The sequence below is a fragment of the Aythya fuligula genome, chromosome 2 (genome assembly GCF_009819795.1).
Source record: "Aythya fuligula isolate bAytFul2 chromosome 2, bAytFul2.pri, whole genome shotgun sequence".
Taxonomy (NCBI): domain Eukaryota; kingdom Metazoa; phylum Chordata; class Aves; order Anseriformes; family Anatidae; genus Aythya; species Aythya fuligula.
This window is the reverse complement of record NC_045560.1, coordinates 144,333,481-144,357,622: the sequence shown is the minus strand read 5'-3', so window position 1 is coordinate 144,357,622 and position 24,142 is coordinate 144,333,481. Positions and strand designations below refer to the sequence as shown.

General features: G+C 37.3%; 1 protein-coding gene across 2 annotated transcripts in view; it reads left to right on the top strand.

The window, feature by feature from the left end:
- TRPS1 (transcriptional repressor GATA binding 1) overlaps positions 1 to 24,142 on the top strand; it is a 171,355-nt gene that overhangs the window by 144,419 nt on the left and 2,794 nt on the right. For both annotated transcript variants that reach the window (XM_032181741.1, XM_032181742.1), the window contains one exon: positions 21,029 to 21,151. In XM_032181741.1, the coding sequence (XP_032037632.1) occupies positions 21,029 to 21,151 (123 nt within the window). The remainder of the gene's footprint in view (positions 1 to 21,028; positions 21,152 to 24,142) is intronic.

Sequence of the window (24,142 nt, the reverse complement as noted above, 5' to 3'; positions counted from 1 at the left end):
TGTCTGAGGAGCTGGGGAGCTGGCTGGGGAAGGGGCAGACCAGAAACTGTGTAATGCCGAGTTCTTAAGTAAATGACATAGCAAGTATTGAATGTATGTTAGGAAAATTATGAAACACGTCTTTCTTATTTTATTGCTGGTACAGTGTGTAGGAAAATACGATGAGTCACTAAAAAATGTTTAACAGGGAGGTAGTAATAGAAAAAAACATCCAAATTGTTAGACACAATGAAATTTTTAATTGTCTTAGAGAAAATGAAAATAAAGTACCATGTATCTGAATATAATATAATGTGTGACTGAAAGGACAATAGAAAATAAATGGGCAGTGTGAGGTGTTCCAGTGACTTCCCACTATGCAGCTTCATGTTTTGATAGCCAGTGGAGTTCAATATTACAATATTTCTAGTGCCTCTGTGAACTATTGCAGGTTTCTGAGGATACTTTTTACAAGCTAAATTTAAATGAATATGAGCAAGGGGTCATAGCGTTTTTATTTGAACATGGTTTGTAAAAACAAAAAGCTTCCTAAGATAATGTGGGCATGCTAAAAGCAGTACTACATGGACATATTCAGACTTTACTATACTCAAGTGATTTTTATTCAGTGACTAGTGAGGCTTCCGTAGAAGAGTGTATCAGTCATAGTGAAATAGTGCGCTGTTTTTGATCTCTTTGCCATTCTAGAGAATGATAGTGTATGAGAACGATTATTTTTTTTATTGTCCTCATTTTAAGTGATGGTGGAGCAATGAATAGAACAATAATTTATTGAGTATTCACACACTGTATGTATACTTTCATTATACATTTATAGAGGACCTATTGTTTTGTGTTTTCTGCTGGAGGCTAGTCATGTAAAAGAATAGTCTAGAATAGACTCACTCAGTGCATGTGTTGTCCATTTGCCTGTCAGCAATAGTTCTGACAGAAAAAACAGGGAGTTTGAGTGACTGCTGGTCTGTCTTAAGGTATGGTAATGAGGCTAATTAGGAGAGATGAGAGCAGAACTGGATATGTGAAGGCAATTATCCGTGAAACTTTTGTCATGCTTTATCTTTATCAGATCTCTCTTTCTTTATTTTTGGCATTTGCCAGTGACACACAGAATGGAAATATTTGAAGTGATACATATTTTAGAAAAGCAAAGTAAAGAATGAAGGCAGAGGGAAAATTATGTGAGAACATCTCATTATTAAACTCTACAACTTAACAAGGATATTATAGTCCAGCAAGAAAGAATTTTGCCTGTGTTATTCTTGTCACTTACATTTACATGAATTAAAATCAATTACTTCTGGTAATAATGAGCTTAGATAGAGACCTACATCTCCCCTGTTAAGTGTACATTGTTTTGTCTGCTTCTTTTATGTTATGAGTAGTTGCAGCAAGTAAGTTATTAAACATATTTGAAAGAAAAGCGTGCAAAGATGATGAAAAGAGTGAAAAGGTATTTAATTGCATATTAACAAAAAAATGATTTTTTTTTTCATGAGGATAGTACAATTTACTTTCAGGCTGTTTCTTACACCAAGCCGGTACAAACTGATTAGGAAAGAAGCACTAAACAGAGCAAATGAAAACCAGGTGTCACAAGCCTTGATGAATCAACGCATATAATCCACAAGGAAAGAAGGTGACAAACGAAATTTGCGCATTAATGAGACCATAACCAGGCTCAATTACTAGGCCGTTTTGAAGAGCCCTAGGAACTTAACACATTTATTTCTGTTAGAAGGAAAAAAATGACATACTCTGAGCTCTCTGCATTGTGCTGCTTCTAGTACTAAGTCAAAAGACAGTTTCCCTCTATTCTAGTCTTAAAGATAATATAATGTTAAAAAAACAAAACAAAACAAAACACAGTTATAAGACATGTTCAATTGCTTTTTTAAAAAAGAAAAAAAAATCTACTTCATAATGTAGGTCATTATAGTGAACTTGGACATTTCATAAGTCTACTGAATGAGCTTATAAAATAAGATTATATGCTACAAATCAAATTTGTCTTAGTAGCATGTGGTCCTCTCTTCTGAACTTGGTAGAAATATAGCAAACAGTATAGAGAATAGATGTGTAACGAAGATCAACATTTATGATCCAGAGAGCTTTCCAGTAAGCACCAGTTCTTTTTTCTCAGATTTTATTTTGCAGTATTTACATTAAAAGCTTTGAATCTTTTCATATAATTTACTACTAGCATTGAGGTAATATAACACATGTACAGCACGAGATTCCTGAGATCCATAATGCTAATACTAAATCTAATATGAAGGGCTGAATTTGATGTTACAGCTTTAATTTCATCTGCTTTTAATGACGGTATGGAAAGTTAGACCCATTTCCCAAATGTTACTGTAAGACCCTGTTCTGTAAAGTAACACCCACCTGACTATAGACTCTGTTTGTACCCTCCTCCTCTCTTTTCTTTTTACCCTATGTTCTTCTCGCACACCCATGCACACATAAGAACACTCTCTTCTTTCTACAGTACAAAGATGTGAAAAGTAGTTTATTGCAGATTATGGTCCACAGCCATTAGTTTCATAAATAGCCACTACTGATCTTCAGTGAAAAGTCTACTGTTGCCCGCATGGGCAAGTTTCGAGAGCTCCTCTTTCCATGGACTTTCGCATGATGACGAAAAAAATGAAAAGCTTTAGCTCAGTCCCTGGGAAGAAAAAAACCTGCCTTGGCAGTTTTCTGCAGACTGAGCATAAAGGGAATGACCACAGAAATGCCACTTTCAGACATCAGCAAAAGCGGTTCTTGGAGACACGGGACCTCCTCCCACACAGGAAACCCGTTCTCACTGTGGACTTTTTCACTACACATTTGGTATTCATAGCATAGCTATAAAGACCTGGAGTATACCTTGGTGAAAGAGGGAAAACCAAAAATAATTGTGTTGTTTATCTTTTACCTATCAGCTTGACTAAACAGGAACTCTTAGTACACATTCCTGCTCCCTTCAGCTCCTCTTTTCCTCTGTTTACGTTCTCCTGCATTATGCAGAACTGCTCATGAGTATAGATCTCCAAAGAGAACACGTGCCAATCTCCAAATGTCATTGGGGAGAGGACTCAGAATCTTCCCATTCAACACCATAACTAAATATTCTAAAGCAGTAATTTGTCTAGTTGCAGAAACTAACCATTTTTAGTGTGTATGAATGTCTTTACCTTATTTTTCTAGCCAGTTGACAGTGGTGGTATATAAACACTTAAACCACTTTATTATGGTACCACACCATTACAACAAGTTACCTATGGTACTCACAATGAATAAGCTACTAACGAAGTGTCATTTCCTAGCCTTACTGGTTTATGTTGCAACCTTAATGATATTTCAGTTTTGGAATAAACTCTCAAAGTAGCGTACAGGGATTTGGCCACACGACTTGCATTAACATTAATCAAAATCACGTGTCTAAATTCCCACCGCACTAAAAATGTACCTTTTGATTGTGGATTGGAATTGCATGTCAGGGGGTGCATATGCAAAAGATCACTTCACCAGCTGCTTCCTTTTGTGCTCAGTCATGTTTGTGCTCTTCATACCTGAAATGAAAGAAGGCAGTGAATACTGAAGCCCTTTGTTCACAGGCTGTGTCGCTGAGGACAGTGACAATTCATGCTTCCTCACTTTAATCAGCATGGGCCCAGCAAGTCCTTTTTGCTGATATTCTGAGATGGTAACTCTAACCGGTGTGGGCAGTCACATCTCTGTTGTCCCAGCTAGCTCTGCGCAACCATGAGATTCTGAAAGTGAGAATGAAAGACTGGTTCAGATAAAGTGAAGCTTCCTCTCTAACATCATCCTCAGTGCCAGACAGGTCTTTGTGAAAAGCAGTGGCCTTGTAGCAGCAATTTGAATACTGCTGGAGTTTGGCATTCTTCCATATTTTCCTGGTTTTGGTTACAAGCAGTGTCAAATATTACTGTAACTGAGGGAAACCATTCCAGCAGGTCTTACAGCCTCAATGAAATCAGGGCCCAGAACTGAGCAAGTCAGCCCAGAGCTCAAAGGTCCTAATTAATTAAGTAGGCTCCAGGGATTAGACTCATTGTGATATGGCTGGCCATGGACTGACAAATTTTGGTGTTTCAGTGCATGTGTGTTGACCCATTGGTGGCTGGTGGTCACTGATTCAGAGACATGACTGTATCACGGGCTTAATACCAGAGTATCTCCCAGAAACCAAATAAATTAATCTCTTCAGGCCCTCCTTAATACATGAATAGTGTCCTCATTAAAAATCTTAAAAAGAAGCTGTATGTTGTTCCAGTACCAAACTCAAAAGGGTTTGCCTTGCTGTCTGGGATTTGGAGCCAGTGACGCTCAACTGTTCACAAGCAGACCATGGATATAAGCTGTGCTTTTGCAGCTATGTCTTCTGCTGGCTTCACTGGAGCATCTTTAAGGAAAAAAAGAATCTTGAAAAATAACATTCCATGTGTAGGCTAATCCATGCTTTTGCAACCAAAGCATACTCCAGAAAAAACCCTGAAGTTAGCTTGAATATCCATCCCATCTTGGAAAGATGGGTGCTGACTGACTGAAAAACAGGAAAAAGGAGTTTCATTTACTGGATTTCAAAGCAGTTACCTCATAAAATAAATAATAACTTTCCATATTGCTTTGCTATTAATCCATATATGTAACACAAACAAATGAATAAGAAGTTTCATATTCTCCAAAGTTTGCAATGATTCCACCATGAAAGACAAGCAGTTTCTATCTGTGGTGATGACTCATTGATTTGCTATAGCACCCAAAGAGCCATTTAAGAAAAGTGCTGTTATGTCCCTTTTGCTGACTGAGGCTCTAGCATTTAATAAAACCAGAACCCCAGGCATTTTCTTAATTTTTGTCTTAGGTCCAATCTTGCAAAAGCTTATGGATGTGCTTAACTTTACACAGGTGAATAGGCTTATGAAAATAAATTAGATCTTTCCCATGCTCAAAATTCAGCACTTTTTTTTTTTGTTTGTTTTTTTGTTTTTGTAGGAGCAAGGCCTTTCTGTGCTGCCATAAAGGCCATAAAGTTCATTTTTATTTCTACTTTATCACATTCAGATGCTTTCTTTGCTATGTTTTCTGTTTTAAGCTAGCACTTTTAGAAATATAGTGTTCCCACTGTGGCATTGGCGAGAAAAAGAGAAAAGATGTATTTGAAACTTGCATGGCTCCAATGAAAGTGCTAGTAAAGATTGCCTTAATCCTAGGATCTAACAAAAAATACATTAAAATAGCTAATGAACAAGCCAAGAAGTATTGTGTAATGAAACAGTTAAAGTAGCACTTGTTTCCTGGCAATGAAATAAAGGTTTTTATCATTTTTAAAAACTTGTTTCAAAAGCATCTTTCAATGTACAATCCTTTTCAGTTTGCATCTGTCTGCTTCGTGAGCAATCTTTTCACCCCCTTTTCAAAGACATATGAAGCTTGCAATGCAGGATAATTAAAACAAATCTTGAATAAACTGTTTTGTGGAGATAGAAGTTTGATGGTTGAATATATAAAAAATTGTAACCAGATGTTGTGCAGAAGCCATAGTAGTTTAAAGATCATGAGCTTTTTCTTTTTTCTTTTTCCTTTTTTTTTTTTTGGTATGAAGCAAAAATACTCTAATTGAAGTTGTCAGCAGGAGTGAGACTAATATGCCTGTATTTGATTAAATAATAGTTTATTTAACATTCAGTGTGGCCCAAAATTGGCTGAGACTAAAATACAGAAACTTTACATTTTTTTATTTAAATAGAGTGAAAAGTAAACCTAGTTAATGTTAACGTTTTTTTCTGGATATTACCAACTATTCTATTATTTGTTCACTTCTGTGTCTAGTTGAAATGTTGTGCTATTCACTGCACACAAATTTTCTTCCTATTCTCCTATTAACTAGTTGATCAATGGATGAAATGGAAAAAGAAGGATGGGCAATAATGGAATGCACCGGTTGATCACAATTATTACTGAAATCAGGTAGAAATTAAGACTATAGTACAAGCATCATCCAACATCCCTTCTTGCTACTCCGTGCAAAGCACGGAAACTCAGGCAGACGCATTAAAGGATAGTTGTGCATGAAAAAGGTTGTGTGTTTTAAAAATACGAGAATATTGAAATATGTGCAGTAGATTTCCTGGCAGTTATTTACTCTCTACAGAATAGCAGTGTTTAATAGATAAACTCAGAAAAAGTGGTGGCTAAGATTTCTTCAAGGTATGATTGCTAAGTATAGCCCTAGTTTTTGTATTTCTATTCTAATATATTCTAATTTTCTATTTCTTCACTAATTAAAAGCTCAGGTTTTGATAGACTTTCTCTCTCTCCTTTTTTTTTTTTTTTTTTTTTTTTTTTAACTACTTTACTGCTTAAATAGCCCTGTAGCTTCACATGATGCTGTTCATAAACAAGGGGATCCCCATCTTGCCTTCTGTGAGTAACCACCGCTAAAACCATAGGAATTTCATTCTCACTCTTCTCTTTGTGGCTGTTTGGCCTTTTGTGTAAGAAGGGGCTGTGTGACTCATGATCCACAGATTGCACAGGGTTTAAAAATGAACCATAGAGGCGTGAGTTGCTTGGCTTGTTGGTGGCATGTGCCACTGCGACTGCCAGTACTTCCCGCTTGGAAGTCAAGATGGAGATAGGTTTTTTTTTTAAGTTGATCTACCTTGGAAATAGCTATTTCCAGTTGCCAAGTGGTGTTCCCAATTTTTTCTTTTATCCCTTGCCATCGCATGACCCTTTAGGTGCCCTTGCAGTACCCTCTAGTGTCTGCAGCTGACTGCTACAGTCCTGCCTCGCTGCGCTGTGCTGCCCAGCTTTTTGCTCCCTTGCCTCTGTACCAGGGATAGGACTCGGTGGTTTGAGCAATGCTGATCTTTCAGTGCTCCGACACCCAGCCAGTAAATAGCAGACAAGGCCAAATTTGTAGGGAGATTGCAACATTCAGTAGGAAACTTGTATTTCATTCCGAGGCCATTAATCACTGAAATGTAGTAGAAATTTCAGCCCCAGCTGTGCGTGTGATGTGTACTACAGTGCTAGGGCTTTCATTCCTGGAATGCACAATTACATAGACCATCTTGAAGATAACATCTCCCAGGTCTACCCTGACATTGCCACACATACCAGGGCTCCCGAGGTAGATCATGGCAAATTCATAGTAAAATCAGCCAAGAAGTAACAATAGAATAGCAAAAGTAAAGCTTGGCGCAATCAGTTTTCTTTTCTTTTCCTTTTGTTCTGTTTTGTCTAAAACAGATGGAGATCAGATTAGTGCTAGTTCTATAGGTTCTCACTGTTTTCTACCATCTTCTGTCCTTGTGTGTCATGCATGTGGTGGAGGTATGTTGGGTATGAAAAGGGAAAGGATTTCCTCTCTGATTTGGCAAAGAAAGAGTTAGTTGCAAAATACAGGTTTGTTGAATGTTCTAGCTAAGATGCTTAGATTTGCACTGCTCTGTAGTAACTTCTGAAAGTTTTTTCCCTCATTAACTCAAACTGTTAATAAAGGAAACAGGGCCTGGTATTTATCTGTCAGGATTTTTTTTTAGAGGTATAACTCATTGGTAGAAGTGACCTGATTTAAAAAGATGTTTTCTTATAAAAATACACGTCACATCCACTTACATATTTTGGTATTATTCAAAAGAGCAGGACTCCTTGTGTACCATGCCTGGATTTAAATCCTTCTTCAGAAGGTCCAGGATACTGGTCATAGACAGGTAGCATTGGCAGCCGTCCGAAAATCTCCTCAGAAGGTCCAGAGTTTGTTACTGCATGAATCATTCAGTGTTCCCCACACCTTCCTCATCTTCCTGCTGATTTTACTATCAGGGTTTCACAGCCATGAAGTTTCCATTGCCATGTCCATTTCCCTATGACTCGCCACTAAGGTGTGAAATCCTAGTCCATGACACAGAACCAAAAAATGTTTCCTATAAAATATATGTAGGAAATAAAGCCCCTTCTCTTTTCAGTTCCTGAAAGAGAGCTTTTGGCAAAGATGCTGATGAAATGGAAGATTTTTTTTTTCCCCCTAGAGAAAAGTCATGTCATTATTAATGCGTTTCTTTTTGGTGTGCATCTTTTTCCTTCTCACTCTTAAGGATTCCAGTAGGTGATAAAGATTAAGAAAGGGAGGGAAAACAATTTGACATTCACTGTTAAGGAAAACCTGAATTAAATTGAAAGGTGAATTCATAAACTGTCAGGATTTTTGTTCCGTCAGTAAAGCAAAATGGTTTTGAATATAGCCTGTTAGCAGCTACGATTGTGTATGGCATATCTTAAGGTAGAGGTTTCTTTTTATTTCAGAGTTGTGTATTTAGGCCTTCTGGAGTCTTGCTTAAAATCAGATGAACTGTGATACAAGCAGTAGAATTAAGGGAAAAGGGATACTGTTTGCTCACTGTTTTTTTGCTTATATAGCAAAATCTGGTGTATTGATCAGTGGAACAGACCCAAACAGTTCGTCCTTGAGTTCCTGCCCTAGGCCTGCACATACTCAGTGATCACTTTTAGGCAGCCCAGTGGTCCTCACCTCTGCAGTTACCACACAGACCCAGCCACAGCTGCCCACGAACAAGGCTGTGGAGCGGGTTAGCTGATGCCCCTTGAGAAAGGAAGCTGAGAGCTTGTTTTACAAGGCAGTGCTGTGCAATCAGCTTCTTTTAAGAAGCCTCCAGAAGATGTGAAAAACAAGTTAACTGAAGGGTTGCAGGAGGGATTTCGTTGTGCCTCTTGTTCCAGCTTCAATTTGTGAATGCCATTTTTCAGTCCTCTGCGGAACTGTGAACTGAAGCCCGAGTGTGAGACAGGGTGGGTGCATTTCTTCCTCAGCCTGCAGAGCTTATGATGGAAATCCCCACTAAGTTGCGTTTCTTTCTCGTACTGCTATTGTCAAGTGTATGCCACTGAAGAGAATGACTGCTCCCAGCAGTAAATTCACCCTGCCAGTTGCAGTAGAAACAAATCCTTTGGAGAAATGAATTCTGTAGGTGGAAAGCAGTAATTCTGACAATGCAGATTTTGAAGCTGGTGTCTTAAGCAATGGAAGAACTGCTTTCTTCAAGGTAGGATAAAAATTAGTCTACAGATGCTGGAATCAGTGCTGCGCAGTTACGGTATTTGTTGGTGCTGATGTGAATGAGTACAAAGAGAACAGAGGACATACCAGCTTCTAGGGTTGCTAAAGCAGAAAATCCTGCATGAATGCTATTAAGCTAAATACTGTTTATTATTATTTATATATATATATATATATATATATATATATATATATATAAATGATTTCCCTACTGGGTGATTCTCCCAGGTGGGTAGTGGTGGTGGCAGTAAAGCTTAAGGCTTGGTTAAGGCATTTTAATTAATGAGGTTAAGCTTGATTAATAAGGGATTCAGAGTATTCTTTTCTCCCTAACAGTTACCATGACTTTTCTCTTTCTTGTATTTTACATGCTGCTACTGCCCCTAGCATTGTATCAGGAAATCTGGTTTTCTCTTTTTTTTTTTTTCTCCCTTTTCTCTCTCTTTTTTTTTTTTTTTTCTTTTCTTCTTTCTTTTAAACCTTGTGTTATATCACAGATTTTAAGGTCTTCAGTCATTATGCCGTGGCTCTGTCTTGAATTCCATGAAATGTTTCCTATCAAACTAGGAGACCATATGCCCATGTTGGCCTAAAATTCACAGTGCATCATGTACCAGAAATAGAAGCTGGTAAAGATTCTTCAGAGATTGTGTTCACTTGTTCCAAAGACCTGGTTTGTTTATGGAAGGGATGCTTGCAGTACATAAACACTATTTAAGGAGAAATGTCTCCAAAATGTGGAACAGTTGTTCTATTCTCCTTCTCATCTTAATGGCATTTTTAAGGAAAACTATACAACACCCTATATTGAATCTCATTTACATGTAAGCATTAGGATCTCAATAGGAAACAACAGTCAGAGAATATTTTTTTTTGCAAAACCTGCTTTAGATACTTCACTCAGGTTCTCTGAAACATTTTGAAATTATTACTGAGTTGATCTATTTTAATCAATTTAATATTTATAACCATGAAATTCAAATATTTTTCAAGACAAATGAGTAGACAAATTCAAAAATGAATTAAGGTTAAAGTGGACAGAAATTAATACAACAAATAAGTAACAAACAATCTACAGCCTCTCACTGAAGAAAGATTTGGTTGAAGAAAGGATCAATTTACCCAGAATCGTTGAGTTTCATATAGCTCACCAGCTTCACAGAATCAGTGAGTATGAAAGGCAGCTCTGGATCACCTCGTCCAACCCCACTGCTCAGAGCAGGGTCAAGATAGAGCAGAGTGCTTGGGGATGCATCCCTATGGGTTTTTAATATCTCCAGGGTAAAGGCTTTATAACCTTTCTGGTTAACCTGCTCCAATGTTCAACCACCCTTAGAGCACAAAAGTTTTTTTTGTTATGTCCAAATGAGATTTTCTGTATTTCAGTTTGTGCCTTTACTTCATGTCCTGTCACTGGGCACCACTGAGAAGAGCCTGGCTCAGTCTTTAGTCTCCCCATCAGGTATTTATACCCACAGATAAGATCCCACTGAGCCTTCTCTTGTCCATGCTGAACAGTCCCAGCTTTCGTAGCCTCTCCTTGTAAGAGAGTTGCTCTCTCAATCACATTTATGGCCTTACACTGGACTCTCTCCAGTATGTCCCTGTCTCTCTCGCACTGGGGAGCACAGCACCAGGTACAGGACCCAGATGTGTCTCACCGGGCTGAGCAGAGGGGAAGGATCACCTTCCTTAACCTGCTGGTGATGCTCTGCCCGATGCAACATGGGAGGATGCTAGCTGTTTTAGGTGGGTTAACTTTAAAAAATACAAACACAAAAGCTATGGATAGCACATTTTTTTTTCTTTTTCTTTTTTTACCCCATTATCTTCCTATATGGCTGTAACACTGAACATTGATCTGGCCCACTCTTACTTTCTAAAGCTTCAAAAAGGAAGCCATCAAATATTTTTGCCAAAAGTGGGATTGCAGGACAAAATAAGATTATTATGTTTGAAGCAACCACTTAGACACAGACTCTGCTATATTGTCTTGTTCTTTGGAAGTGTTTGAAATGGATTGGATTAGATGAAAATGTCCATTATAAAAAGGCCACTACTTTTCAATATTTACCACACGGTGGTATCTGGGATACCACAGTTTCTCCCTAAGCTTACAATAGGAAATAACTATGGTAATTGTGTGGTATGGGTTGGCAAATGTTGATTTTTCTGAATGGAAGACATTCTAGCAACAGCACGTAACAAGATCGGCAGTAAGAGTGCAGTCATAAATGTATTGAAAATAATAGGTGGACATTTGGATCAGCTTTGGATCCCTCCCTAGTAACAGCTTTCTCTGGGGGACTGTGTGAGACTCAAATTATAGTTACTTCAGTTCCTGAAGAAGTGTGTAAGGTATATCTGTCCATAAGAAACATTTTCTTGTTATGCTTCTTCTTTAATTAAAATTAATGGTCCCAAGGGGAATTTTTTAAAGTACAAGTACCAGGTGAATGAACCTCACTGGTTCTCACCAAGAAGTAGACACCTAATTGACATTTCCTCCCTGAGTCCTGAAGACTTCCATTAAAACTTTAGATCCTCATTTTGTAACTTAGAAATAGAAATTATTCTTCCAGGGTAATTTCCAGATTTGGGGTGCAAATTTGGGAGGATGTAGGTGATCAAAAGTCAGTGGGACTGAGGCTTCTATGACACTTAATGGCTTTTGAAATTTTTACCCCCGAGGAGCCTTTCCCCTGCTGATTTTGGCAGCCCTCAGCCAAAATCTACAAATGAGAGTTCCTCCTCTCAGCTGCTGGCTTTCTGAGCCATTTTCTATATAAATAGAGATCACGTGGACTTTAATAAGGTCAGGGAATGTTTTTTAAATGTCTGTGATTTTTTTTCCCCCTCAAAACTTAATTTTGCCCATCTGATTTCTATGGAAGTGGGAACAGATGCCAGAATCTGAGAACTCCAGCAGCTTTGTGCTCATTCGTACAGCAGAGTACTTGCGGGATTGGGACCCTCAATTACTATCATATGTAGAGTTACATATTGGCTCTTAGCTGAGATCTGCAAATGCTGTCTGGTTCTTCTACCATGTCAAAGTTGGGGGGTGTTTAAGGAAATATGGATGTATCTTTGCTCCGTTTTTATCTATTCATTTGATGAGTGAGATTACTTCATGAAAGGAGGGATACTCGGGGTGGTGCCTTCTTAAACATAAATCCTCCAGTATTGATGCCTAAACTTAAGCACCTAATTCCATGTTTAGGCACCTTCATAACTGGCTCTTTATCTCAGAAAGTGAGCCTGTTTATAACAAAGTCTAACTATTGATTTAGTTTCCCTATTGGAGACAGCAGGGCTTGGATATTTTTGCTTTGTGCCAAGAAATGAAAGTCAGAAGCGTTTCCAGTTTTCTCGATGTCTCTTTCAGCATGCTTAGGGCTGTTCTGAGAATACTACTTCTATGCAGTGACTGAACAGAAGAGCAGCAGTCTAATTTTGTCTGTGTTATAATGTTTGTAAATTAGAAAAATACAAGGGGCTCATAATGACTTTTTCTTAGGTTCGCTCGCTAGCAACAGCTTAGTTCGTTTGGAAGAAGGCAGTGTGCAGGAAGGAGCAGCAATCTGTGGGAACAGGCGCTGATTTTTCAGGCAGCCACTCAGAATCGCAACTGCTGCATGAATCTGTTTCTGCAGAGTGCCAGTGGAGGAAAGTTTATATTATTTAGGGGCAAGGATCACAGTTCCCAAACCGGGCTCCCTCTGTCCAGCTTATACACTAATACATCTACCTACCCCTTTTTTTAGTAAGAAAAGCTATTATTCCTAAGTTGGACTTTTCATATAAATCTTATTTTTGGCTACTTCATGTAAGTACTTCATGTAAGTACTGCTCTAAAATTGCCTGAGTGGTCAAGTTGCTTTAAAAAGTTGGGAAGAAGCTTAGACAGAAACTTAGCAATTTTTTGCAGCAGTTCTTAAAAAAAGCTGATTAAACTTGTTGTGGTACTAACATCGTATTTTTTGTAAAGATGCTGAGAGATGCTGCTGGCAGCTTTTTATTGTGCCAGGCGGTAAACTGTAAAGAAAAAACAGGACACAAATTAGGCAGGCTGTAGTTTAAATATTTGTGAACACACCTCAGCAGAGATAGCACATTACTTGAGTCGATAGGCACAAGGAATCTAGAAAAATAGTGCTGCGTTTTGGGAAAACAAAGACAATCAGGGCTTTCTTCTTGAGCAGCTGCAGCCAGTTCCACTAATGGAAGTGCAAGAGCAGAAACTGGCAGCACAAGGTATGTGTTCGTTTTTACAGATGGCAATGCAGACAAGTTGGTAATTGAGAAGGAAGTCATGTACGTGAGCTGTTTGACGGGGGACAGCCCATTACAGTACTTTCCTGTGTAATTGACTCGGTGAGTTATTGGAGAGAGAATTTCTATTCCTCTTGAATAGGGTTTGGTTATTGCAAAACGACATCATTATTGTTAGTGAAATGCAAGATTAGAGATTTGTTTTTTTTTTTCTTCCCCCCCCCCCCCCCTTTTTTTTTTTGTCACTTGTGTGAATAAAACTTTTAAAATTATTTTTCATTTTGGCTCCATGGAGATCTGTGTCATACTGCTGGAAGTCAGTAGCAAAATGCAGCAGAAGAGAGATCATGTCACACTGCAGTCACTGTTGTTTAAAGCCCTGACAGAGATCTAAAGATGATCAGTTTATGTGAATTTGAGGATCAGGCCTCAAAAATATGTTAGTAAAAGGTAGTTGAAGGAAGCCGCTTTCCAGCAAAATTCAATATTTAACTCATTGTGAACCAGATTAACATGCAATTTCACCAGAAAATGTCTCTCACTGTTCGTTACAAATGCTTCATGCCTTAAATATGTATTTGTCTGGTTATTTAGTCTGTATATAATAATTTGGCCCAACAGCAGATCACACATATTTTTCACACATTGCATTTAAAAATGAACTGCCACTAACTGTGACAAGGAAGTCGAACCTGTACAAAAAGTTATATTGCTTCATATTTTTGCCACCACAGATCTTGAGGGAGAAACAGAAATTACCCTCCATCCCTATATGAATTAACAAGGAGATGCACTGCGAAGTGCATAATTTTCACAGATAAATGCTCAAATGAATGAAAATTAATAACTCAAGAACGTTTTCTTGGAAAGTGTATTGTGATCATATATAGTTGCATATGGCTCTTAACAGCTGGTTAAAACGATGGTGAATTCCTGCTTGTGGAGTTTAGGCTCTGGCTAAAGGTGTCTGGTCCAGGTCCTTTTGCACTGACAAAGGTTGGGTGTTCTGTAGCTGGGGTGAGGAAATAAAGGTAAAGAGATTCAGCAGCAGCTGATTTCATGGTTTCTTTGCATATCTAGAGTCTTTAATTTATTTGTTTATTTTAATCAGCCAATGTTTTACTTTGGTAGCAATCATGCAAAATTCTTCTTTCTTAGTAAGACAAAGAGATTGGAGTTCACTTGCCTGTATTGTCTTTTTGTTGTTTTTTTGTTTGTTTGTTTGTGCTTATTTGGGGATGGGTGGGGTTTTTAGTTTTCTTGTTTTGTTTTTTTTTAAGTAGTGAAGTGTCACTGTCTCTAAGGCAGCATTATAAAATACAGGTGAATGCTACAGATGCTGGGACAAAATTACTCATTTGCATTTTTGCTGCTGTTAAAAAAAATAATAATTGCAATTTACGTGCACATGAAAATATTTATACTCTCTAAGGAAATCAGGGTTAGAATTCTGAAAGACTGTACTGGTAGTGAAACAGTGATGTTTAATACTGCTAACAGTGATGTTAGCAGTAAGTCTGTTTTGTTGTTGTTTTGTTTTTTTTGACTCTCTAAAGAACCCCTGATTCCTGTCATTAAGTTTGTGATGCAGCACATATCATAAAATATGCTGTTAAAATAAAGCATTAAAATTCTACTAAACATTTTGTATGAATTAGGTATATAATTTTAACTTTACTCTTGACATTTCTACTTTATTTCTACTTTGCCTTTCCTAACTTCTTTCTTATGTGTCTTTCAAATACAGCTCTCTAATGTAATTGTTCTTGAAAATTTCTTAGATGAAGACTTTGGATTTGGCACATTAAATTGACTTCAAGAGGCATCTGTTAACTCATAGCTGAGGTTGAAAACAAGATCTACTTTAACACTCTGCCTTATGTGTTTCTCTTTTTCTGACAACTTACACTTTGGGGTTGAAAATTTGCTGTGCCTGGTCTATTCCTGAAAGCTTTCCAAGTTATGAAGGGAAGAAAGCCCAATGACTTTCTTTTTAATTTAGACATAGTTACAGCAAAAGCAACTAAAATTTTAAAATGTGAAACTTTACAGGGACATAGTTGTGGCTATTTTCATAGTTGAGAGAGAAAGCGGTTTTGATTAAACACGTTTAGGAAGGTCTGAGTGCCCCTGCAGCCAAAAGAAAAGAGGGATAAAAGATTATTTTCCTATCCTAAACTGAAAAAGTAGCACTTATTCCAATATCCAGATGGTGCATTGCTGCCCAGGTCTTAAACTTCAGTTAATCTCAGCCTTTCCAAAACACAGAAAACTAAAGGCTGCCTCATATAAGGGTGAGTAGTGGACACAATACCTGGAAAGACCTGCAGGTGTAAAGCAAGAAACTCCAAAATAATCACAGCAGTGCAAACGCAGCATATACAGCTGAAGCCATAAACGTCTTTTTTTCTGAACCACATGGCAGCAGACGGGCGACTATGGGTCTGAGGCCATCTGCTTACAGTTGGTGCTGACCACGGAGAGTCACCTGGCTCACACTGAGCCAAGGCTGTGCAGGCTTCCTGGCACTTCCCCTCTGGACCTCCCGTGCTGCCAGAGAGCATCCAGAGCCAGTGGTTAGCCCTCTTTCAGCGAGGCCTATATGGTTGTAGTCTCCAGCTTTGTCTCTGGAAGTGGGTCAGGCATATGCTTATCCTTGCATTTATGATTTCTCTGCATCTTATATTGTGGACCGGCAAATACGATGTTCTCCATTTTTGTCATGGTAGGAAAGCCAGAGATGGTCAAAAAATCCAGTCAGGCTTCATCGTATTGTCATTTGTTGTGGGGAAGTGAAAGTAATCTGCAAAAAGACGAGTTTTGTTATGTCCAAAACCAAGAGGGTGATGTAAGAAAAATGCTTGGCTGACGCCTGAGGAGCCTATTTGAGTTTCTAAAAGCATCTTCTGGCAGAAATTTTGAAAACAGGATGTATTTGGCACTAGAAGAGTGTCAGGCACCCTTGCTTAGTCTAGCTAGCTAAAAAGCCACAGTTCTTGAGCAGCATTTTTGGCTTTTAAAATATGTATTTTGCTAAATGAAGTTCCATTGAAATACTATCTGAAAGTTCAGTACATTTTAAAGTATTCTTGTGTAACTGTAAAGTGTAATGACTCTTCCGCATGGCTACAAAATTTGAAATTGTATAAACTGCATGACATCTTTTTTAAAATCTAAAACAGTTTTGTGTGAAAAACAAGGGCATGATCCTGTCAATGTGCCTGAATAAATAACTTCTTACCGTATTCTCTGCTGTTTTATTGGCTAGCAAAAATTACTAATAATAACTCCCTTACTTAAATGAAGTCTTGTAACTAGTGAAAATTGTTTAAGGAGTTAAAAACGTTGACCATTCAGACTTGATGATATGTATACCAGGTTTCAGACTTGTTCAATTTGAAATGGTCAAGATATGAAACCATAAAAAATGTGAGTAAATACTCTGCATATCAAGGGTTGTTATGCAATTACATGCTTTCAGTATGGTTCTTACTTAGGGAAAACAGTAGAGAGATCTGCAGTATATGTTCAGTGAACAATTACAAACTTTCATACCTAAGTTACATAAAAAAATAATCCATTTGTTGCTTTGCTGCTAATAAAATACTAAAATGTGTGCATACTTCCCCTTCCCCCCTGAGAGCAACACCACTGTGGCTGTAGGTTTGTTAGACAGTTATCTGAGAAACTTGAAATTACCCTGTTCACCCACCTACCCCCACCCCAGTTTGGGCCAATCTACAAATTATAAACAGCTGAAGTGATTTAAATAAAGTTTTCAGTACAAAAACAACAACAATGAAAATAAGGTTACATCTGGGCTGAGAAAAAAACATGTGCCAAGTTTCAGCCCAATGTGATTTGAGACAATCGTGATATTAAATGCCCAGACCCAGGAACTGGAATGGAAATAGAGACAGGCAGGCTCTTTGCTGCACTGGCCCCTTCAGGATTCGTGATTGTAACGAAGCGGTTATAAAGCTCCAGATGATTAAAGTTTGACTTAGTAAATACATATTTTAGTTATTTAGACCCTTCTGGTTTATTCTTACAAGGATGTACAGGAAAATTTCATGAATACCTCCAGTTAGTGCCAGTGGCATTAATTTGAGACTGTGGCCAACCGTGATTACTTCTGTCAATTTACCTTTTCTGGGCTGATATTAAGAGATCGTTTAACCATGATAAGTGTGTGTTCATGTTTGAAAGAGAGGAAAAGCTTCCATATTTCTTTCAAATGCTGGCTGAGGTTTGTTCTTAGCAGAACACTTGAGCACATGGCTGGCGTTTTTGAGGCTGTGGGCCATCACCGCGGGGCAGATTTTACTGAATTGGAGCTCAAAGGTCAGTTCCGTTTTAAGACTACTGGAAAAATACAGCAGTATTGTTACTGACTGATACAAAAGCTGGATATGCAAAGCCAAACAGACTCATGAAGTAGAATTATCATCACTAATTACCATCAAGGACAAAAAGCAACTATTTATCATTTCTGTTGGCTAATAAGCTTTATAAAAGTCTTGATATGGAAAGATGGAAAGTAAAGGCCTGTTTTTTTTTTTTGTTTGTTTGTTTGTTTTGTTTGTTTTTGTTTGTTTTTTGTTTTGTTTTGTTTTTAAAAAGTACCCATATTGATTTGGGAGAAGATGACTTACAAGCATTGCAGGCCTTTAAAAACAGCTTCCATTTTTTCTTGAAGCCATGATCAAAATGTCTCAGGTGTACAAGCAGGTCAATTCTGTAGTTAGTGGGATCTGAGGAGTCATAATACGTTGTCTGATTCTACCGCAGTCCTGTTTCATCCCAGGAAGCCCATTTTAAAGCTCTGCGTCCCCACTACAGAAAGCTGTGTTAAACAACAACAAAAACAGCAAAGCAACAGGATTTAAGATTTTCTAGAGGTGATTTAATTCTTACTTCATTAGTGTATGTTACTCTTTGTTGGAACACTTAGGCAGGGGAAAAATTATTGTGCATTTTTCTGTAAGGTCTTTAAATGACACAGAAATAAGAGACCAACAAGGTAAAGAAAGATAAATTTACATTAAATATAGAGAAGGATGTCTAGCTGAACTTCTTTGGACTTCTAGAAATAGTTCGTATGTACTAGATAAACACAGGTGCATGTTTTTGGTGCAGATAGCTGCAACTTGATATTTTGTATCTTGTTGTCAACATTATATTATTTCATTGCAATCGATACCCAATCTGAATCAGATCTTTCTCTAAGTGAAAGTGAAAATATAATAGGAGTTCCTTTTCTCAATGTTTTAAACTTACACTAGTTCCACATGGGTCAGGATTTCAGTCTTGTAACACCTTCTGTCACCATTCAGGTGTATGTGAATACAGATTATAAACTCTAAGGTACTCTCTATATTGTGAAAGTCTTCTATGAATTTGTAGGGGATATTTCTCAAACTCAAGTAACACAAACAGAAATGAAAGTCTGGGAAGACTTACTCAGATTAAGACTCCACTTGTTTAATATACCACACCACGAAACCATAGACTGACAGACAAAAAGTAGGAACGGGAAGGAACAGTTATGCAGTTGTGTCTGAATCCTGGCCATATACAGTCATTTCCGCTTGGAAACTTCTCACCCTTCAAGTGGACCAAATTGGGGTTAGCTTAGTGAAGCTTTCATTGTACTCTTTAGGAAAATATTTCAGCAGCCAGGTGAAGTTTTGCAAGGATATGCAACCACAAAAAGATTTGGGAGCTCTAGCTCACTTGGAGGTAAGTGTGCCTTGCCAGAGTGAGCTGTGTCTTGAATACACAATGTTAGATTTTGTTGGCTGAAGGACATCAACTACTATTTATTTCTCCCCCTACCCAAATTGAGAAAAATGTAGTGCGTTACTGTTTCTGATTTAAGAGACATAGTAAGGAATGATGTAACAGGGTGAGAGAGAGATTATCTTGATGACAATCTAGATTTTATTGTATCACCTTAAAGTAGCACAACCTGCTGTACTAATGAAATTGTGTTCTTGGTTTGAAAGGGCAATTGTTAGCCTGACTTTGTGCTCACTAAAAACATTTCCCCAATCTTGTTAAATTATTGCACTCATTTCAGATTTTTATGGCTGTGCAGCTTACCAGCCCTCATTTCTTTACGTTTCATTCATTTTCCTTGTATTGATGATTAATGGAGGATGTCGAACGTTAGAGTGAGCAGGCATCAGCAAATGCAAGATCATAATTAGTTTAGCTGACGAGGGCCTCTGATAGCACTTGCATCTGGATGGAAAAATTACCCTATAGGGAACTGGCTGCTCACCAGGTCTTTTTAGTGATACATTGTGAAACACCCGATGAATCAAATGCCCTTTCAATGCCAAGAAAGTGTTCCAGTCTTGAAGCCAAAATTATGTCTGCAGAAAGCTTTCCATTTGAAATGTATCAGAGTACAATTATAACCATTGTATTTTTTTGGCATGAACACCAGTCTTCTACAGTATGGACTAAAGTTAAATAAATTACTTAAATTTTATGAAACCCTGAAATTTTGACTTATCGTGTTAGTAATTTTTAATTTATAATAAAATTACTCTTCACCCAAGCATTTTTTTCCCATACTCGACCATTCTTATCTTAGATGCTGAAGCTGTCTTACTGATTTTTATTTTTCTTCACAAAAAAGGGAACAGAGTTGAAATTCAGATTTTCTTTTCAGCAAAAGAATTCCATTTCCTGCTTATTAGTATTTGTGCCCACAAACACAGCCTGACTTTTGTTTAAATGAGAAGTTTAATGAAATCATTACTCTGTAGAAAGAATTTAACGAGCAATACTCATAAACGTGTCTACTTTTAAATATTCTTGGATCATTATGAAAGCTGATGAATGCACAGCTCAGTCTGGTTAAAAATCAATTTGTATTTAGGAAAGTTGTACTGTGCCTTTCATTGCCTGAATAAAATAAAAGGAATATATCTATACATTGATGAGACTGTGTTTTCTGGGGTTTCAGGTGAAGTTTGAAAGAGGTCGCATTAAGAAAACTACTTTAATTTGTTTGGCAGAGGTTACTCCTTGTTCTTAGGGGGATGAAGGAAATCTATGCTATTTTATACTGATTTCCAAAGTAAGTGGAAACAACTTGAACTGAATATTGTGTATTCAATTTATGAAGTATAATCTCTGTTAAAGGAATTGGTATGACACAGATACAAACTGCAATTAATTAACATGGTGGTTTTCAGGATTCCTGTTACCGATCACACTTTAAAATCAAGCAAACTAAAAAGAAATAATCTGTTGTGAAATGCAGTGAACAAAATAGGAGAAGTTTACAGAATGTTCTCTGTCAGCTTCCAGAGTGGTTTTCAGAATTTGCTGTTTAGAAACCATCATTAAATGCACAAAACCTGAAGTTCAAAAAGTTAAAGCTGTTATTCTGAAAAGGCTTTGGTGTTTCACACACCTCATCCATCACTCTAGGGTTAATTATAATGAAAATCAGTGGTGCCTATTAAGCACAATTGAACCTGACCTCATTATGGGCAGTGTGGTTTTATACTGTCATTGTTGCCAGTCTAGAGACAAAACTCCTGTGTTGATTTGTCCTAACTCCGCAGATCATGTGACTCACCTCTGACCTGTTTTTTTTTCTGTGTTTTTTTTTTTTTTTCTTCCCTATTTCAGAGACGTAGAGGCTCGGGTGTTTTTTGTGCCAATTGCCTGACCACAAAGACCTCTCTCTGGCGAAAGAATGCAAATGGTGGATATGTATGCAATGCGTGTGGCCTCTACCAGAAGCTTCACTCGGTAGGAAGAACTTACTAGTTTTTTCAGAAAAAAGGGGTTATACAGCTAAGCTGGGCAGCTGTGGTCTTGTCTGGTTGTGTGATTAGTACCACTCCCTGGCCTGCAGTTAATTTCCTAACAGGGTTTTGCAGTATGGTCACTTTGGGATCAGATGTGATTCATTATGAAGCAGGCTGGGATGCTGTGGGTAGACGTGTTTGAGATCACCAGTGATGCATTTAATTATTTTGATACAAAATAAGGGGAAAATTATTTCTTTTCTGGGAATTCCATTTAAAGGCATACAAAATGTTGTGATGAAAGCTCTCTAAATTCAAGAGCCCTCATGTTCGTAATCAAAAAACAAAATAAAATTCTTCAAGTCAGAGATCACATCTATATCAAAAATATCCCTTGCTGTGGTTCTTGTTTGCTTTCATTCCTTTTCCCCCTTTATTCCTCACATCAAATTTCCTAGAGATATGGGCTTTGGGTATTTTGGTTCTCTTTTTTTCTAAAATTCCTATGCTGCAGATTCTGAAATAGTAAGGAAGCTACTCAGGTGATGGCACTCATCATTTTCTAAGAGAATTATTTAGCATCCCTCCAGATCAGGCATGGAATAAGTAATAATCATGGATTGTCTACATTGCTTTTTATCTTATCGACACGGCTTGATCTTGAGAGATGTTGAATGCTTTGGTCCAGGAAAGCCATGCTTAAGTGTTCCCTTGGATCAGTGCCAAAATGCTCAGAGTCTTTTAAGTTAAGACCCAATAGTTAAATGTTATCCCCACTATCTTTAATAGAAATACATGGGAGAGTCAGGTGACCAGTTTTTGACTCATAATTAAATTTTTACAACATTCCCATGAAGTTAGAAAATAATACTGTTTTTCAGTAAAGGAAACTGAGGCAGACATTTGGAGTTTGATGAGGCAATATAACAATCTAGGCTTTGAGCCAAAATCAGAAATCCTATGTTTTGGGAGAGTACATTTTCTTAAAACATTTTTTAGAAATTCTATTTAAAAACAAAACAAAAAAAGGGTAAACTATTTCAAATGCATTGACACTCCAAGTGCCCAGGCCTCTATAAACTTGAGGCATACGCTTCTAAATCAATTAGCAGTTTCTGTGAATTTTATCCTTGGTCTTGTGTACAGGCCATACAACAAACTTGTTTACTCAAGACCACTTAAAAAAGAAAACTATTTCAGTTTTCAAAAGCAGAAAGACCATCACCAGTCGTAAACATTACCTTTGTTTTCTACGTCCTGTTGTTGTGAGGTCAATAACTGTTTTTTAGCTCCAGAACATCCCAGCCAGTCAGATGAAATCTGAGGGGGCGAAGATGAACTAATGCATGATTTCTGGCCAGCATCTTGGCTAGATCTTGCTGAAAGTATTATCTTCCTGGAGAACTCTCAAAGTTCTAGATACAATATCTGATTTAAGGTAAATTGATCACTCATGATCATCCACAAAGACTTTAAGGAGAACAGCTTGGCTTTGCAACATTAATTTGACATTTGAGTTCAGTTATTTGTAGAACTTCTATGGACAACCTCATTTTTTTCCCTTTTATAAAATATATTTCTAAATTATAGTGTTGGAATTTACCATAATTATTAGTATGACTTGCTGAACAAATGGAAGCTACAAGAATCAGTTCTGAATTCAAAAACATAGCTCAGATAATTCTTCTGAACCCTAGGGAACAAACTAATGTGCTTCCCACAATAATAATTAGCAATACAATGTCAAAGTTCTTTTTATGCATATAGAGAAAGAGAAGGTGACTCAATCTTTTAGCTCCACTGTTTGAGCATGGCAATAAGCTGTCATTCACTGGACATTTGACATTAATATCTACAATTGAACTTTGACCAAACAAACACAAAGAATTTAATTAAGCTGCCACTACTGTGGTACAATAGCAACTCCATTGTAAATTGGAGTCTGAAATAATCAAACAAATCTCTCCTTTGAAACACCATTTGAGACAATCCCATGTAAAGGGATACTCTTTAGAGTGACACTGGAAAGATGAAAGTTTCTTCTATCTACACGTCTCTTTACCCATCTACCTCTTCATGAAAAATTCAGTGAGTATTTGTTGTATTTTTTGAATTAAGGAGTTTAAGATGATGCAGATATTAAGAAAAGGGCTGGTACTATAAAAATCCAAGGTAATAGAACTGTTCCCCTTCTAAGTTGCCCCATTAAACTAAATTACGCTACTCAGCTGAGTAAAATTATTCACCTATAGTAGGTTTGCACATTTCATAGCTACCTTTTAATTGGATTATCACTATCTAGAACTACTGTGCTCATTAGCAAGTCAATAATTAAGAATGTGTATAATACAGTTATCTTTACAATCCCTTATTTCACTGGTATTTAGTAAGAAAACTATTGTCTGTCATATATCACTAAGAAGTTGGAAACGACAAATGCAAAGATTGTAATGATTGCTGCTAGGAGTCAGGTTTCCACTTCTATGATACTCTTGAATAACTTTATGTTTTCAAAGTTTTTCAATCTACCTATGGGTCATTTACATGAAACTTGTCAAATTTCTCACTTTTATCTCCCTTAATGCAGACAAATGTGTTAAGAAATGTGTAATAATATTCAAATGGTCAATTATTAAAGCAGTTTTAAAGCAGTTTAAGTGAAGAAAGCTGCTTCCAGTTCACTGAAAACATACAAAATGTTCACATCTGCTGACACAGAAAGGTCTCTCTAGAATCATGAATTGGACCGCTTATATTTTGGTGCTATTCCTCATTTTTAATAGCTCTAACTTCGTCATGGAAGACTGCATTTTGTTCCTTAGTGATTCCTTGGCTAAATCCTCAAACTACTTCTGTGAGGAGTTACAGCATATTATTCTAGGATTAGATATAAGTGATGTCCTAGTGGAGAGGTCACACCAATTTCCCATTGTATCTAGGAAGTCTAGTCAAAATAATCTATTGAACTATTTGCTGATTTTTTTTTAAATGT